This window comes from Argopecten irradians, chromosome 3 (genome assembly GCF_041381155.1).
Source record: "Argopecten irradians isolate NY chromosome 3, Ai_NY, whole genome shotgun sequence".
Classification (NCBI taxonomy): domain Eukaryota; kingdom Metazoa; phylum Mollusca; class Bivalvia; order Pectinida; family Pectinidae; genus Argopecten; species Argopecten irradians.
Window position 1 is genome coordinate 62,673,170 of NC_091136.1, and position 19,932 is coordinate 62,693,101.

At 34.7% G+C, this 19,932-nt stretch overlaps 2 protein-coding genes across 2 annotated transcripts; one reads left to right on the top strand and one right to left on the bottom strand.

The window, feature by feature from the left end:
- Nucleotides 1-10,385: 10,385 nt before the first annotated feature.
- Nucleotides 10,386-16,719, bottom strand: LOC138319326 (radial spoke head protein 9 homolog). The gene is made up of 5 exons (XM_069262402.1): nucleotides 16,410-16,719; nucleotides 13,757-13,922; nucleotides 13,384-13,513; nucleotides 11,800-11,946; nucleotides 10,386-10,973 (listed from the first exon to the last, which is right to left on the bottom strand). Exons 1-5 carry the CDS (start codon nucleotides 16,634-16,636, stop codon nucleotides 10,813-10,815), a joined length of 831 nt encoding a protein of 276 aa, XP_069118503.1. The 5' UTR covers nucleotides 16,637-16,719; the 3' UTR covers nucleotides 10,386-10,812.
- Nucleotides 16,720-16,815: 96 nt separating this feature from the next.
- Nucleotides 16,816-19,286, top strand: LOC138319327 (uridine diphosphate glucose pyrophosphatase NUDT22-like). The gene is made up of 3 exons (XM_069262403.1): nucleotides 16,816-17,337; nucleotides 18,488-18,693; nucleotides 18,912-19,286. The coding sequence occupies exons 1-3, from the start codon at nucleotides 16,855-16,857 to the stop codon at nucleotides 19,132-19,134; spliced, it is 912 nt and encodes a 303-aa protein (XP_069118504.1). The 5' UTR covers nucleotides 16,816-16,854; the 3' UTR covers nucleotides 19,135-19,286.
- Nucleotides 19,287-19,932: the final 646 nt, after the last annotated feature.

The following is a 19,932-nucleotide window of genomic DNA, read 5'->3' on the forward strand; positions in this document are numbered from 1 at the left end:
GTGTACGTACGTCAAGCATCATATTCTCGATGCTTTAATCAAGGATTTCTTTACTTGTTACGTAAAATTTCATTTTACAGTCACAAACTTTGCAATTCACAATGTATCAAAGATACAGACTACAGGAACATATTATCTAATTAAAGCTTATTCGTTGACGAACTCCTCGACAAAAAAAAATCCGAAACTTTATTTCTGAGCGGATTTTCTTTCATAATTACACGAAGATACCTGCTATTAAAGCATAAATTAGAGTATTTGAAACATCGAATTTCACTCTTTTAGTTATTTACATTCGAGCCAAAGTTATTGTACGATTAACTTCACTCAAAAGTAATCATAAAAAATTGTTGGCGGCTTTTCCTGTGACCGTCGATATAAGTGATAGCACATCAGTTTATAATAAACGATGCCTTGAAATGGAAATTTAATTTTACTTTTGTAGCATAATGATTTCAAATTTTAGCTAATTTGAAATCATATATGAGTATATGGCGAATGTAGTATAACGATGCCTTGAAATGGAAATTTAATTTAAAGATTTAACTTGATAATTTGATTGAAAAATGTGAATATATCTTCAGGCAGTTGATTCAGGAACATCGTCTAAGAATTAAGCCCATATAGGAAGTTAGTTCATATCTAGGAAGTTGTTATTGAATCATTGCCTGACATAATTTTAGGAAATCGTGACCTTTACGCCATTCCTGCTTCCTTCCTGGTATCGAATATATAAGAGACTCGAGATATTCTTTAAACACACTCGACTCTACACTCTACACTCCATAGACACTCCGGACACAACAGACACTACAGACATGGCACACTTCACACCAGGACACTTCTACAGATACCAACATTAGGAAACATGGAAATAATTTTGTACATGTATTTTAGTAGACGGAGAAGTTATGATTGTAATTCCCGTCAGGATGTATAGGACTATATGGTCCTTTATCCACTGTACTAAGTATATATATGGAACCAAATAAAAACCATGCAACTGAATGTCAACGCCTCCATCATCAATCAACTCTTCAACTACAACTACATCGACACGAACATCACGAGCCATGGGGCAACAAGTTACATCAAGCCTTTAAACAACATGTAAAGAAAAGGCATTTCATTATTACAGATGTATTGAAAAATAACAGAAATTGAAATTGGGAAAAACAGTAAGCACACGGACCCTCATTTTTCAGTTCTGCATGATTTTGAAAGAGCAACATTTTCCCTATTGATGTGCAAAATATTTCCAAAAATTTCAAAACCAGAACTTTTCAACTGTATAAGGGTGAAATCTGGCCAAAATGGCTGAAAATGGTGCATTTTTGTAGCTCAAAATATTAAGAGGTAGCATATTATGGCAAGCCAAGTTACTTTTTATTCTTTTATTCCGATATCGGAATTGAATTTCCGATATCGGAAATTCATTTCTGATATCGGAATTAGAATTCTCGATATCAGAAATTCAATTCCGATATCGGAAATTCTAATTCCGATATCGAAAATTAGAAAACAATTTCCGATATGGGACATTCAATCCCGATATCGGAAATTCAATTCCCGATATCTGAAATTCTCTCTACTCATTATTTGCATTGCAGATTATACTTCATTTCCGATATCGGAAATTGAATTCTCGATATCGGAAATAGAATTACCCATATCAGAATTAGTTTTCTTATTTCCGATATGGGAATTAGAATTTCCGATATGGGAATTAGAATTTCCGATATGGGAATTAGAATTTCCGATATCAAAAATTAATATGAATTCCCGATATCGGAAATTGATTTCTCGAAATCGGAAATTGAATTCCCGATATCGGAAAATGGAATTCCCGATATCGGAAATTAGAATTTCTGATATCGGAAATTAGAATTCCCGATATCGGAAATTGGAATAAAAAGTAACTTGGCTTGCCATAGCATATACATGAGCTATTTTGAGTAAAAATATGGGTCTTATTATAATCATAACTGCTATATTTTAAAGAAGATCACTGGGAAATAACTTCTCCAAAAATCCATGTGTATGAAACACCTCATAAGGAAATTATGGATTTAATCTCTGGTATACATGGTCAAAACGTCAAAATTCCCATAAAATTCAATATTTTGTCAATTTGGTATCTTTGAGTGACAATAGCTCAAAAACGAGCACACTTACATATTTTTTCATCCATTTTCTTTTATGGTATAAACTCCTGTTTCCAAAAATCTATATGAGAAAAAAAGTTTAATGCAAGAAAGTTTTGACTTCTCAGAAGTGTACATCCTTAAGATGCGCACCGTCAACAATTTAACTTCAGATACGGAAGTATCTTTGTTTAAAAAAAAAAAAAAAAAAAAACTTAAATGTCTTTTAAAATGAAACTCTCCCCATTTGACACCATGATCTAATTTGCATTGCAAACAATAATTAGCCCGAGATATTTAGCTAGCCCCGACACCAGACTTTGACATTATGACAGATTGAAGTCTTGTGGCATCAATCTAGTCTAAGTCTGGTGTCAGGGCCAAAATATCTCATTTTGCTTTCTACTATCATGTCCCCGCGCATACGTCGGCATAAACTGGGAAATTTCAATTTATTTTTCAGCCTTTCTTCATATGACAGGCTCTGTAGACCACACAGGCATCACCGAAGGTGCACTCGCATGGTCTAGCTGGGACCTAGTCCGCTAAACCTGCCTATATTATTAGGCTTTTTTAATTCTTATTTTTTTTTCTTGCCTAATATTAGGCAAAAAATAAATAAATAAAAAAGCCTAATAATATAGGCAGGTTTAGCGGACTAGCTGGGACCTGACAAGGGATTTGTATAATGGTATAAATAACTTTGCGTCCATAAAATGAAAAGTTCTTCGTAGCAAACCAAACCGATTGATTTGACTTTTTGTACCTTAAATTGTTGCTTGCATATGATTTTCAAAGCTTAAGGATGTATTCTTCTGAGGTTTCAGTCCCGTTTTAGTCTCGTTTCGACAAAGATCAAAGAAGTTATGAGATTTTCAAATACAATTTATCAATATATGTAGCAAGTTGCCAGTTGCAAATTTTGTCAAAATATTACAGTTCTAACTTTAGCAGATTTTTTTTATACGGGGATTTTAAGAAATGGCCCATTTGGCAGCCCTTTTAAAATTGTGTCTTTTTTCGCTTTGAGTAGAGCCAAAGTTTTACCATTTTTTACTGAAATTGTTTTTACTTAAACCATCACTGCACCAGCATTTTTAGCTGTATCGAGCTAATTTTTGCTTTAAATCTTTACTTGGTTCGTGGTAATTAAGATATTGAGCATTAATGTGTGAAATGATTCACTTTCTTCACTTTATTTTTACATTTAATGGTAATTTGAGCACTTTTATTTTTTACTCTAAAATACTGAAAAATAACAAACACACGGACCCCCCCCCCCCCAATTTTCTGCCTGATTTTGAAAGAACAACCCTTTCCCTTTTGATATGCAAAATACAAACAAAAGTTTAATACCAGAACTTTTTCACGTGGCGTTCTTAGCAATTGTTAATCTATGAGATTATATTGGCAATTAATATCTATAGATTTTCCAATATGCACGTGTTTACACTTACCAAGGTGCATTCATGCACATAGTATCCAAATCATTTTTGCAGAATTTTCCTATCATCTTCATTAGAAATTATTTAGAAGTTTTTGTGTCGTCTGCAAAAAGCTTAAGGTACATCTCACGAGGTATACTGTATAAACATTTAAATGATAATTTTTGTTTACAATTTTATTTAAAGATGCTCCACCGCTGACAAATGGGATTTTTTTCACTATCAAAAACATGAGCAGACGATTGGGTATTTTTCTTCAATTACAAAAGTTACTTACTTTACACCATTACCACCATTGAAAAGTTTGAGATTCTACTTTTACTTTAAGTTAAAAATATGAAAAATAATTAATTGCATCCCAAAAAAATTCCGTGACACTATATCCTATATGGAATGCAGTACTGATTGCGCATGCACCAAAGGCGAAATAAATTATTTTATATTATTTTTTTTGTGTTAATTAGGCATATATACACACGATTTAACACCTATTATTGTTCAAATGATGCATATCATTTATGCGCTGTCGGCGGTGGAGCACCTTTAAGAAAGCCTATTGACACTGTATATAAAAAATGTTTAACCAAAATAAGAATTTCAGCACACTATCTGAATATTGAAAAAGGTAGAAAACAAAATATCCCACGAGAGAATAGATTGTGTACATGTTGTGATTTAAATGAACTTGAAGATGAATATCACTTCCTATTACAATGTCCATTTTATGTTGATTTACGCCAGAAGTATATTAAGAAATGTTATTACAGAAGACCAAGTGTTTTTAAATTAGTTAAATTATTAAGCGTTAACAACGTTAAAGAATTACAAAATACTGGTAAATTTATTCATTTTGCTTTAAAGAAAAGGTCAGAAAAGTTAAAAAGTTGAGACATTTGGCTGGAAATTTAATATCTATTATATAATCAATTGTATATTTTACATGATGTAATTTGTACTTATGGACCGTAAGGTCCACGGAATAAAATGAATTGAATCTCAGAATCAACTAAATTTTGCAGCTCATTAACGAAAATAACGAAGAAAAGTGTTCTAGCACAGAACCTTAGTGCGACTCCAGAAGTGGCCTGTGTCCAATCTTCCCGGCCTATGAGAAAGTTTGATATCCAAGTAACTAATAGAGTATTACATCCTGGATAAACCAGAGGTTACTATGATATTACAGTCGTAATATCCACCTCTGGAATGTATCAAAGTAAAACTGAAGTCATTTCAGGAGAAAAAAAATCATAGGACTTCCCCATACTAAACAAGTGATATTTAAGTCATAAATCAGCGTCCTATTTGTTTCTATTATATTATTAGACATTCTCTTACTTCTGTCGATCTTCTTGTACAATGTGGAGATGTTGAACAAAGTCCGGGTCTTTCTTTAGACCACAGGGGGCCTATGGCAAGCCAAGTTACTTTTTATTCTTTTATTCCGATATCGGATATCAGAAATTCATTTCCGATATCGGAATTAGAATTCTTGATATCAGAAATTCAATTCCGATATCGGAAATTCTAATTCCGATATCGGAAATTCTAATTCTAATATCGGAATTAGAACAAAAATTCTTGATATCAGAAATTCTAATTCTGATATCGGAAATTATAATTTCGATATAGAAAATTCTAATTCCGATATCGGGAATTAGAAAACAATTTCCGATATCGGAAATTTTCTCTACTCATTATTTGCATTGCAGATTATACTTCATTTCCGATATCGGTAATTAAATTCTCGATATCGGAAATTGAAATACCGATATCGGAAATAGAATTACCCATATCAGAATTTGTTTTCTTATTTCCAATATGGGAATTAGAATATCCGATATCGAAATTAGAATTTCTGATATAGGAATTAGAATTTCCGAAATTGATATGAATTCCCGATATCGGAAATTGATTTCTCGATATCGGAAATTGAATTCCCGATATCGGAATTTCCGATATCGGAAATTGAATTTCTGATATCGGAAATTAGAATTCCCGATATCGGAAATTGGAATAAAAAGTAACTTGGCTTGCCATAGGGGCCAGCTGATTGTTTTCAGTAAATACGAGACTTGAAAAAAAAAAATAAAAAAAATCGGGATATTTATTAAACATTCATCAGTCCATTCACCAAATACATAACATGTTTGACAACATCCATTTTTATTGAACTGGTCGTCACTAATATTTTTCTCAAAGAGATGTGCTTTTAAGCTACTACACTGTAATCGGGGTCTGGTAAGATATTTGGACACTGAATTATGATTGCCACTTGTTTGCTATGGGGAAGTCCAAACCTTACTGTAAAACAAAATGAAGAGATTATCTTTACTGTTCTACAATTTATTATTATAGTCTGTGTGTATATGATGGAGTGAGGGTGTAGCTATGTGTGTGTGTGTATATATATATATGTGTATGGAGTGAGGGTGTAGCTGTGTGTGTGTATATGATGGAGTGAGGGTGTAGCTGTGTGTTTATATATGTATATGATGGAGTGAGGGTGTAGCTGTGGGTATATGTATGTGTATGATGGAGTGAGGGTGTAGCTGTGTGTGTATATATATGTGTATGGAGTGAGGGTGTAGCTGTGTGTGTGTGTATATATATATATGTGTATGGAGTGAGGGTGTAGCTGTGTGTGTGTATATATGGATTAGATGATGGAGTGAGGGCTGTGTGTAGCTGTGTGTTTTTATATATGTATATGATGGAGTGAGGGTGTAGCTGTGTGTATATGTATGTGTATGATGGAGTGAGGGTGTAGTTGTGTGTTTATATATGTATGTGTATGATGGAGTGAGGGTGTAGCTGTGTGTGTATATATATATGTGTATGGAGTGAGGGTGTAGCTGTGTGTGTATATGTTTATGCATGTAACCAAGTAAACTATACCAAGCATGTATTGATGTACCATGTCAATACCTGTATTAATTAAGACCTACATGTCAGAATTACATTTTATTTATGCACATGTGATTGCAACTAATTTATTTACTATGAAGTTAAATGCATGAACGTATGACACATTAAAATCTATGTATATAATAATCTACCTTGGTCAATACTTGTACTTTTTAATGATCTTACATGTCATATTTCTATTTTATTTTTGCATATGAATGATTACATTGCTACGAATTTACTTTACATAAACTAAATGTAATTTGTTTGCTATAAAGATAATACATGTGCCTATAGTAATTCCAAGCAGGGAATAATCTATATTACTTAACTGTACACTAGAAAGATCATAAGTTTATTTTATTTTTAGCCCATCATCATCAGATGGTGGGCTACTTTGTCTGTGGTCCGTCCGTCCGTCCGTCCATTAACAATTCTTGATACCGCTATTTCTCAGAAAGCACTAAAGGGATCTTTTTCAAATTTCATATGTAGGTTCTCATAGGGCCCTAGTTGTGCATATTGCATTCTGAGACTTATCGGTCAACAAGATGGCCGACCAGCCGCCTTTTTGGATTTTGATAGTTAAAATTTGTTACCGCTATTTCTCAGAAAGTACTGAAGAGATTTTTCTCAAATTTCATATGTAGGTTCCCCTAGGGCCCTAGTTGTGCATAACGCATTTTGAGACTTATCGGCCTATCGGCCGCCATCTTGGATTTTGCCGCTATTTCTGAGAAAGTATTGAAGGGCTCTCCAAGGGTCCTAGTTCACAGGGATCTGAGAATTAGCTACAGATTATATAATCATGGACCCACCAGAGCAGGGGCAGATTCAGGTTTTGAGGTTAGAGGGGGCGTGTGACCAAGCAAATCAGGCGAGGGGTCTGGGGACCGCCTAGGCCCCCAGAAGCTCTAGAATAAATGGTCAAAATCCTGCATTCTGAGGATTTCATGAACACATTTTCCAGAAAATAATTGAAGCCATTTAATGATGTTTATTTATGGTTTTCGTGTCAAGTGTCATATCTTTTATTTGAAGTTTTGATTTAATTTTTTACTTACAGAATTGCAATATCAAAATCTTAATATTTATATGGACATAAAGCGAAGAAGGGTGGGGGTCTGGGGGCCGCCTAGGCCCCCAGAAGCCCTCGAATAAATGCTAATAAATCCTGCTTTCTGAGGACTTCATGTACACTTTTTCCAAAAAATAATTGAAGTCATGTAAAAATGTTCGTTTATTATTTTTGACGTCTAATGTCACATTTTGAGTAAAGTTACAGAATTGCACTGCCAAAAATCTAAATATTTATAGAGGCACGAAGCAAAGAAAAGGATGGGGGTCTGGGGGCCGCCTAGAACGAATATACGTACCCGGCCTACTATGCATTTGCATGTTATTTTTGTCCAAAACAAACATAAATACCATGCTTACTATCTACTGTACCGCTCACAAAACGTCAAAATCACATTTTGTGAACTTGCCGTATAAATTCCCTTCTGAAAGACCTTATGTATAATGTAAACAAATAATGCCTCGATGAGAATTTTATATTTTATGTGGTTCGTTTTTATTGCCTAGTAGGTAAGCTATATCAAACAAGTACGATAAAATGTAAAACAAACGTTTTATAATGGTTTACATAATCATCACTTTGCTCCATTTGCAGTAATAAGGAACAATTGTAGCTTTAAAGAAGACACCATTTTCAGTCTAAAATACTTTTGAGCTACAATATTGCAGCTAGGGGTCGCCTATTGAAGGTTTTTATAGGACTAATAAAAATGTATGTGAACTTTTTTAACGATATAAGCTTTTACTTTTATACATTATCTGTCAGATTAGATAATTTATTTTCACTAACATACACTTGGTTTGGTTTGTTTATTTTTACGTCCTATTAACAGCCAGGGTCATGTAAGGACGTGCCAGGTTTGTTGGTGGAGGAAAGCCGGAGTACCCGGAGAAAAACCACCGACCAGCGGTCAGTACCTGGCAACTGCCCCACATGGGATTCGAACCCGCATCCCAGAGGTGGAGGGCTTGTGGTAATATGTCGGGACATCTTAACCACTCGGCCACCGCGGCCACTAACATACACAATCTTCATAATTCGTGTATTGGACAATGACAGAAAAGTAGGCTAGTGGTCTGTCTATGGCCAGACGCTGCCTGGTATTATTACTATCATCCTGTTTTCTAATAGGGAGCCTTTTGTCATGTGCATTAATTTTTTAACATCTTTTGTCCCAACTTATAACATTATCGGTAAGATATGTTTTTGTTGAAACAAAAAAGGAAGGCATCTGGCCATGGTGTGCACCCAGACCCATTGGTTCTCCATTTGGTATGATTTTCCACTTTTTTCTTTACACACATTTTCTTAGGACAAATAAAAAGCTTCTAGAAGCATTCGACGTCAGTAGTGATCTTGTAACTGGCGTTTTGAAAGTACGCACACATTTGTGAATTGATAGTCGGATTTAATACAGGACTTTAATGCTGAATCAAAAATGTGTAATATGTCATTTACAACCTGGAGAACGAAGGGCATGGCATATAGTCAACCAGCGAAGACTCATGGCCAGCTACAATTCCTTATACCCACCCCCTCCCCCTTTTCTTTTATTTGCTAAGGATATCGAGATATAACCTGTCAATATTGAATATTAATGACAATAAATTATCTAATATATTGGGATTTTATCGGGTTTTTTTAGGAAAAAGTAAATACTTGAAGGGATTTACATTGTACCTTTTAAGCGATGGAGATAAAATCTTATGTTCATGCATGTATGTACCACAAAGTCGAATACATTTAGATTTTAAAATGATAACATCAAACGGTAAAGGTAGGAAATGGAGCTTTCTGTGTAATTCTCACTCTTTATCTAATTCCTTATTTTTCCCCTTTTCCTTTCTCCCTCTATTTTTTCTTTCTTCCTTCTTTTCCTTCCCTCCCCTCTTTCTTTTTCCCTTTTCTTTTTTCTCTCTCTCCTATTTTAGGGGGTGCGTACGCCGGGTCCGCCCCCCCTTGGATCCGCGCCTGCAGAGTGCCCTAAATTGTACTATATAGTACCATGTTGAGTATGATTTTTATCGTTTTTTAATCTAGACCTCTTAAACTTCTAAAAATGTTCTTAGGGCTCTCTGGTGGGTCCATGATTATATAATCTGTAACTAATTCTCAGATCCCTGTGTCCTAGTTGTCCGTATTACACTTTGGGATTAATTGGTCACCAAGACGGCCAACCAGGCGCCATCTTGGATTTCATCGTTGAAGTTTGTTACCACTGTTTCTCAGAGTGAGAAAGTACTGAAACGATCTGTCTTAAATTTTATATGTATCTCAAATTTTATATGTAGTATGTTTGAAATAGTTTTAATAGCAGGGTAAAGATCACTCTTTCCATTGTCAGACATAGATTATTCTTTGGTGGGCGCCAAGATCCCTCTGGGATCTCTTGTTGTATATGTGTGATTGTAATGATGACAATTACAAACTTATTGTAATTTGTGTATTATAAAGTCAAATACAATTTTCCTATTGCACCTTTACCTTTACACATCCAGTACATGTGACTCATGTGACTCAAGGTCTTCTCTTGTCTATAACCATACCATATACATGACATAGTGTATGATATTGCTGCACACAATTGTAAATTATTATGGAAAACTGGATCTTTAACTATAGCCTTCCCCCTTCTTGTTTGACCACTCTACTTTATAAGATATACGCCTACCACTAATAAGGGGATGGTTTTACATTAGCTTAAAGCTAGTTACCAAATCCTAATATACATTATCAGATTGTATTCTACATGTATTACCTTATAATTGAATAAATATTGTTTAAACTAAAAGCATACATCACTCAGAAATAGTGTTCAATATACAGTTTATTTTACAAATTAATGATTTTTATTCACATTTATGCAATACATGTATATGACAGACAAAAGTAAAATATGAACAAAAAACGTCTCATTATAAACATGTTTCTATGGTAATGACACTGAATGTACTTCATTGACATTTGGAAATTATAATGAGGGAGCATTCTTCACAGTTTGCTCATTATTTATTTTTTTTCATAATATTTTCCAACTGAAATCCTCTTATTTATGAACTTTATTAGAATTGAGTGAGTTTCTGATGTCATTCATGGCTAACTTGTTCAGAGGACACACTAAACCTTAGTACAAATATTTCACTGTCTCTAATGCAAAAAATGGCTCTATGATGTAGTTGTCAAGATTTCGAGTTCCATTTTAGATGTTTTTTCAAGAGTTTTCTTTGTTTTTAGATAAGAGTTACAACATGAATGGCAGATCAAGGTTTTTCTCTCCTGTTCCAACGTAGATAGAGCCATACTTTCTACAGCCTGGAATATGGTAGAACACATAGCCTTGCCATAGCAGACTGCGCAGAGTCACTAATCCACTGCCTCGCTCAAACTGTAAACTCCACGCTCCTGTCAACACAAAATCAAATTTAAATATTTTCATATAACAGTGCATATGATACACATTGTACTTACAAAATTTGAATGTTTTTTTTTAATTGATAATAGTATCAGAAACATATATACATAGAGATTGGCAACTCCGCCATTTTTACATTTGGCAGACGTACCACTGTATGTGCTTACAGGTTTTTAGATAAATTCTAAAATAGTTAAATGCAGCAGAATAACTTTAATATGTTATGAAATATTAGTAATTTTCTTTAATATGTTATGAAATATTGGTAATTTTCAGATGGTTTGAGTAGGATTTTGGATAGAAAAAAATAATATTTTAACTTATATACAGTATAAATAAAACAAAATGCACTTCCTATTTTGACATCTGATTTAAAAAAAAAAGAAAAGGTAAAATTGCTGATTTTCATGCTTTCAAAAATCATATCAAATAACATCAATCGGGGAAAACTGGTCACAATAAACCTTGATTTGTTTAAACTTTGTGTTGATGCAAAAATATCATGTTTAAAAGAATACACTTAAAAGTAGTTAGCCAAGGGAAAATGCTTAAAAACCGGAGGAACCACTGCCTGTCAACAAAAACAAAGAAGGAGTTTCCAATCTCTATGTATATGTTTCTTATAGTATGTGATATACACAAAATCATGCCAAGCATTCACAAATTCACATAAAATGCTGTTTGGCTGTAAAAATCTACAATACATAGTGTATGGTTAAAAGGTTGTATTACAACATAAATTTTTGCATCTTTTAAATGCTCTTCATTATCTGTGTTCACAACAATTGATGTTTAAGAATAAAATATTGATAGTACCTTTTGGTATGTCTTCTTCCAAGTGATCCATGAAGTCAATAGATTTGTCCATATTGGCTTTCTGTAGGAGGGACTTTTCTGGGAGGAGTTTGGGTTCCCTGAAGTGCATGTATGAACAAAGCTTGGCAGCTTCAGATACAATCAGACCTGTGTAGCAAAAATAAAAAAACTCTGTTAGTACACTACACAAAACACCAAGCTAGATACTATGTTTTATCTCCATAGAAAAAATAGGGCATATACACATTCTTGACGAGTGACTGGGATATAACCCAAATTAGTGGTGTGGTACCCAATGACTTATTATTTTATGATCATTTTCTACGAATGATTTTTTTTGTTAAAAAATCTCAAAAATATGCAAACAGGGCACGGCACCATAAAACTTTCTCAGACAGATGTTTTACTCAAGTCACTATGTAAAATCATATACTTGAGTAAAAAATTGTGTGAGAAAGTTTATGGTGCTGGGCCCAGATCTCAGTTTATAAATTGATCAGTAATTATGAGTAGTTCATTGGTATTACTGTCGTGTCGGTCTAACCGTTGACAAAATAAATGATGTAATACCTCGCTATGTTGAGCGACAGTATTATCAACTGGTCGAGTGGTTCTGTCAATTGTCTGGAGGGGCGGAGTTTAGATAGCCTATAGCTACCCGACGTCAGGCGATAGAACGAGTGTGCGGAGTATATCTGACAATGTTCTAGAGTTTGAATGGCAATATAGCTGCGACTGATAAAAAACGCAAGCAAAATCACCAACGAAGTCTTAAATTTATAGAATAAACAGAAATAAAATAATGACCCGTTTATTGGAGAGGAATGTTCGTACGCTGCAAACGGTTCCATCAGCCATTTGAGAATTTAGAGGCAATTTGCTGCATTTCCACGTAAGGCTTAACGATAACAGCGTTAGATATATCTACGAGCGTACGATGTTTGTCCTTGAATGTTTGAAAACGGCACGTTATGTAAGAAATCCATTAACAGCCAATAAATCCGTAGTGAATTAAAAGTACTTTGATATTTAAGAAGTTGATTGATACAGAAACAAACAGAGGTAAACTTACCGCGAGGCGGGCCTCACGGCAGCCATTACGTTGTTCTCGAAGTAGCCTAGCTAACTTTTGTGACGCACATTCTTTACCGTGAATTATGCTAGCGATGACGCAAAAAGTTATCCAGTCTATCCCGGCTGAAACACGGACAGCAGCTCATGAAATCCGCATTATCGCATTTAATGCCAGAGCTTTCTTTGAAGAAACGTCTGTTGTAAAAACTGCGGGTAATAGAAAGTATGGACACATCCTGCAGTTCTTATTAATTCGGTCATACCCGATGAGTTCAGGATAGATCTAGTTCTTATGAGTACGGTAATACCTGATGAGTTCAGGATAGATCTATTACACGTGGGTCACACATATCACACCATATAAGCCACGCCCACCAACCAATCAACTCGCGTTTAGCATTATATTGTAACCCAGTATGCAATAGTATTGTGCAAGTTGCGCGGCGAGTACATCACTGTCATCGTCAACGGTTAGACCGACACGACAGTAAGTCTACTCATCATAAATACCTTCAAAACTACGATTTGATATCACTTCTCCTGTTGGTGTCTGTACAAAAGCTCCTCTTGGGACAATTTTAACATCTTCATCAATGTCTGCAATAACTGAGGAAAGTCTGTCTTCTTCTTTGATAGAGATCTGCAATAATGTAATAGATGATGTAAATGCTTAATCCAGATTACAAAATTATCCGCCAAAGAAAAACAACAATACATTTTGGTTATATTACGTTGTAGATTGCAACATTATTATTCCTGGTGTTTTATACCACAATGCATAAAATTCAAATTTCTTTGAACAAAAAAACAAAAGAAGAAAAAATCACTGACAGGGACGATTACAGCTTTGGTTTAAGTTTATCAATTTAGAACAATTACTCACAGTTTCTTCTTCCTCTTGAGCATCATCTCCTTCACCCACTTTCTTAGTTTCAGTGTGTTCAAACTCATATGAAGGGTCTCCGGTGAAACGTCCCTTTGCAAGCTTGCTCTGGTCACGCATCGCTTTTGTAGCAGGTGGCAGCAAACCCCAGTTGACACAATCTTTGCTGAAATAATGAAAAATGAAGACCTATTAGGGTAGAGTGATATTAAGTCGGACACGATCTAGAGTCGGACATTTTTAACACGTCTTACCGTCCTTATTCCGGTTACCACGTTACAAAAAAACGCTGTCTACATGCTAAATGAAGTATTGACTTTCTAGAGTTGTCTCCCGTTGATAACTTTCTCGTTTACATATTTTGCCAAGTCCGATCGCGAATAGTAACAAAAGCGGTACATTTCACGGTGAGAGCGGGTAAAGTTTTGTGACTTCAAACTGAAATGAGAAGTCATTTCTTTTGATTATTACGCTATAAAACTTAAAACTGGAATTTAACTGTAAGATTTGTGTAAAACAAATGCAGAATTATCTTTACTTTGACAATAGAAACAGCATTTTATCTCATAATTTGGTTCAAAGTCGCAAACGTTATTTGATCTTGAGTCGGACACCAAAAATGTTCAAAACAATCATAAGTTGGACAGTGTATTTTATCATTATACAAATGAATATGATATATAGGCATAAACAAGTGCTGTAATAACCCTTTTTTCACAATACAAGTTTAAATCTTTCATCCCTTATTTTTTTTTATAAATATTTAATATCTATTTTTATTTTCAAATCAGTCTTTAAAGTTTCCTTTCAAGTTTAACGAGAATGTATGGCAAAGCACATTTTAGTGGGAAAACGTGTGCAGCCAAATGAATTAATTTTCTATTTAAAAATATATTATATATACACCAAAATTTCTCTTGTTTTATTAGTGGCATTCTGTTAATTGTACTTCGTAAAGCAAAGAAGTTATATCAAGTACGCAATACACGATTATTTTTACTCGTCCATCAAATAGACAATTTTCTCTGACATATAGCAATGGTACATTCATCTAAAATATCGGCAACACAAGCTAGACAAGAAACTTTAATTTGGGATGGCCATGGCTAGCGCGAGAATATGGAATTGTCCATCCAGTCATCCTGGAATTTGGACACATCACTTTTGGTTGTATAGTTTTCAATTCTTTTAAAAGTAATTGGAGCAGGTTCTGCATGTGTTTATTAGGAACACCGGAGTTGCTATTGGCCATCGTCAATTCATGAAAATGTTTTACTTTGCAAAGGACAAAGTCTCCTAGCATAACTACAAAAAAATGTACTAGTTCTATATATTTCAAAATTGGTTTAGAGCGACAGGCATTTTTCCTTATTCAACTTATGCAACCACGATAAAACACAAACTCAAATTAGGCAAATAGTTGTTTAATGATAAGGCCATTGTTCTGGCTGCTCAGATGACCGCGTAACATCGATACATAGCGCATGTGGACTGCAGATCCCTTTCGTGGTTTAGTACGTCAGGTTCTAAACTTTTACTAACATTGATAATCTTTCACTGCAAGCTTAGAAATAACAGAATATACTTTCAAGGAACATGTTGTGTTGAAACATATAACAACCCAATTTCAAGCATTGTATGAAACAAAATCAATGTAAAATTGACCGCAGTTTCTTTCGTTTTTCAGTCCATGCAATGTCTGCATCTATTTCGTCAGGCTCATATTTGTTATACAAGCTATACCTATTTATTGATTTCCCAGAGATAAGTTTACGTAAAGTGATCGCCAGGAAGTATAGCCACATCTCGTGTCCGCAAATGCACGTGTATGTATTCGATGTCGGAGCAAACGTAATGTTGTAGCATACACAATACAAAATGCAAAGTCATGTGCAGTTTGCTTGACAGCTGGCGATATGTCAATTACCGAAAGTAATATGAACAACAAATTTCTTATTTTATGATCAATGACTAATATTTTTTATTCAGAATTGTATAAAATGTTAACTTAATCCGATTGTCCGACGTAATATCAAAGCAATCTGGACTGTCCGACTCAAAGTCAAATGCGTCCGACTCTCGATCGAATTGCAGGTTAGGTACTTTATTTGCTCTGTATTGTATCGTAGGGAAAAAAAGGAGGGTATCGAAATGTAAATACGATGCAGAAAGTATGCTCTCTCGGACGGTACCCATTACATTAATAATGGTCTTCATATCACGACGTACTACTGTTCTGAACACAAAGGGTGTCCGACTTACGATCATTTTACCCTATGCATAATTGAACTTTTAACCTTACATGATATCACTTTTCTTTGAAAAAGAATGATGGATTTTACTTTTTCAGTACCCTCTCCCACAGATATCTTTCAAGTGAACCTAAGTTTTACTTTAATTTTATTAGTTATTACCATTTAGTAAAATAATACACGAACAATTTATTTAGTTTAAAGGGAGTCCTTTATTATCTATTTGGTTTCGTGTTTGAACAGTGTTTTAGTAGTGAAATTTGGTATTTGATAATCCGACCATAAATACCCATGAGACCATCATTTCTTTGTTGTTATTTACTGTATGTTTTTATCGAATTATTACAGTAACCTTAGAGAAACAAATTGCAATAATAATTTATAGGGCAAGAACTACATACCTGTAAAACGTCTTCTTATCAATCATTTCGTCCCTGGATACACCCTGTGCGATGAAATAGTCATCCTTTACACCCAAAATTTTACCCCATAGGTAAACTTTGTTGAATTTGTTTTGACTTTGCAGAATAACTAATGATGTTTGTAACGCTGCTTTTTGTTCTGGACTAAGAATAACCCCGCTACTTCCAACATAATCAATGTCCAGATGAAGCCCTGCTGATTCCATCTTGCCAAAAAAACTGGAGACTGTGTGCACTCGTTTCGAAATCAACTCTACATCAACAGAAGTTTGATTGTTGCTATGCACTACGCGCATGTCATAGTCAATTTCCGGTCGTCTTCAAAAGTCTTAATCATAAGAGCGCTTCAATAGTATGCATTTAACATTCAGTAAGCTCAGCGTCACAGCGAGACAGGACTGTTTACTTCCGCTTGGTTGGCATCATGGATCCAGACGTATCTGTTATGTTTACTGTTCCCGGTGCGTCTCTAATACACCAATCCAATACAATTGCATGTCTCTCTCAAGATTTTAACAGAAAACCGTTTGGCAAATTTGATGCACAGATAGAATCTATTTGGAACAAAAGAAGAAGTGAAAACCCCAAGTTATTTAACGGGACTAAATTCCGTTTGCATTCCGTTTCAAAAAATTCCGGTGATGGTTCAGACTTTCGGATAACCTTTAACATCGGAATTACATGCTATAGAGATTTCATAAGTACTAATTGGGCCCCAAATGCAATAGAAATATTGCAGTTAGGAGAACAAAATTTTAACGACTCCCAAGCATTCATGTCTGATGCAATGGGAGTTGGGGCCTTTGTACAGACTGCAGACAAACATGTAATTTTCTTGAAGAGAAGTATCCTCTGCGGAGAAGCAAAGGGACAATGGGACATTCCAGGAGGACATGCGGAACCACAGGTAATTGGCCAATTGCTCAGTATAATGAACCTGATTGAGTCTAGCTCTGAACCAGAAGAGTGAAAAAAAACACAACCAGACATGCATCTAGAATGAATAATCATACCAGAAACATATGTTTCTGATCATACCCTGCTTCCACTCCGTTCTGACGACGACCATCTGTCAGAAATCTTGCGTCTGTCGTTCAGAGCTACGTCATCGCAGCTAGTTAAATACATGCCCTCTAAACACTTTATATAAAGCTGAAACATGTAGCCACCAGCTGGTCAACTTTGATTGCCATGGTCCAGCATCGTTACACGTGAAGACATAAGCAGATGAATGATGAAGACTTCATACTTCTATCTTTCAAAATATCGCAGACTGGTGTCAGGATTAGGGTTAACTCAAGCTGCCATGCATGATAATCACTTTTGAAAGATTCCGACTACCTGATCCACTAATCCAATAATATTAGACATCGATATTGAGAAACTTCTGATGGGCAATACCGACGAGGTTAGACACGACATAATGATCAAAAGTCCTTGTCGTGCTATACCTCTAACATTGTTGGAGTACCTGATCCACCAGGACCATTACATAGTGTCAGGAGGATCTGCCACCAATACAATATTAAACAGATCAGATTGCCAGAGTAATGTCACCAAAACGTCATCATGAAATTCTAATGTCGAAAGGCTTCATACAGGAATAAAGGACCATAATAGAATTGGTTATAAAATTCTAATGTTGAAAGGCTTCATACAGGAATTAAGGACCATAAAAGAATTGGTTATAAAATTCTAATGTTGAAAGGCTTCATACAGGAATGAAGGACCATAATAGAATTGGTTATAAAATTCTAATGTTGAAAGGCTTCATACAGGAATTAAGGACCATAAAAGAATTGGTTATAAAATTCTAATGTTGAAAGGCTTCATACAGGAATGAAGGACCATAATAGAATTGGTTATAAAATTTCATTGGTAATTTAGCATATTTATGGATTTTTTTTAAACATTATCTTTAGACTTCTTTTAGGTCTATGTATGTACATTAATTAAGTACTATTTATAAACTTACCCTGTATATATATCTAAGTCATTATAATAAAGTGGTTGTTATATACAGGCAATGATTTGAGCAGGTTAAATTGTATTTGCAGGAGTTGGTTGGGAAACTGCCAGTTGAAGACATTGATGTGACAAAAATGGACTCTGTAAAAGTAATTGAAGAAATGTTTGATTCTATAAAAAGGGAGGTAATAGATGAAGTGAACATTCCCAGTACTTGTTTGTCAGAGCCAGAACTTTGTGGCATTGCCCGAAATACAACGGCAGCTGGCAGACCTAGTGTAGAGTTTGTCATCAGGTAACCATCCCTTCATAAAATATGTATGATTGAGTAACATTTGCATGACTTTAAAGATAAGATTATCATAAACTAATAAATGTTGTTTAATTTTGCCTAAATTGTGAATGCTTAGACGAATCATCCTTTTTCAGTCGCAATTTTAAATATAAATATAATAGATTAGAAATCACCAGCAAATCCTTTGGTGCTGTCAATGAAGTTTGTTTTTATTATAGATGCTCTCTGAACTCTGAAGAGGTCAAGACCAGATATCACCAAGGCAGCCAATCAGAAGCAGATGAATCCACCAATATATGTCTACTGCCATTAGAAACAGTGATAGAAATGAAGTCAGAGGATAATTTCTGGCAGAATATGGCCCCATCTGCAAAAGGCTGTGTTGTACTGTACCGTCTTTACCACAAAAAACTGATGGATGAAGGTCACACAGATATTTGATTGCCATATATTTAGCTTAATATTAAATGATATTGTAAATTAATTAAGGACGTAGACAATGCAATGTATTCTAAGTTTAAATAATGCAGAACATTTTCATCAATGCTGTGGGACGAGGGCAATTTTTGGAAATAAAAGAAGTTTATTACAAACTCACCTGTTATGTTATATTGTGTGTACACAAAGACCACCTTAATGTACTGTATAGCTATCAATATTTGCGGAGGTTTTAATTTTACTAGATTAATAGATTCACCGAAATTCACCAATTATATTACCATGGGAATTTTTTTATAAATCATCACATATATGATCTCTAATGTGCAAGATCACCCTCAACTAGAAATGTGTCAGATCAACCTCATGATGACCCTCAACTAGAAATGTGTAAGATCTCTCCACTAGAAATGTGTAAGATTACCCTCACTAGAAATGTGGAATATCTCTCCAATAGAAATGTGTAAGATCACCCTCAATTAGAATTGTAAGATCACCTTCCACAAGAAATGTGTAAGATCTCTCTACTAGAAATTGTAAAATCACCCTCAACTAGAATGTGTAACATCACACTCCACTAGAAATGTGTAAGATCCCCCTCAACTAGAAATGTGTAAGATCACCCTCAACTAGAAATGTGTAAGATCACCCTCAACTAGAAATGTGTAAGATCACCCTCAACTAGAAGTGTGTAAGATCACCCTCGACTAGAAATGTGTAAGATCACCCTCAACTAGAAATGTGTAAGATCACCCTCAACAAGAAATGTGTAAGATCACCCTCAACTAGAAATGTGTAAGA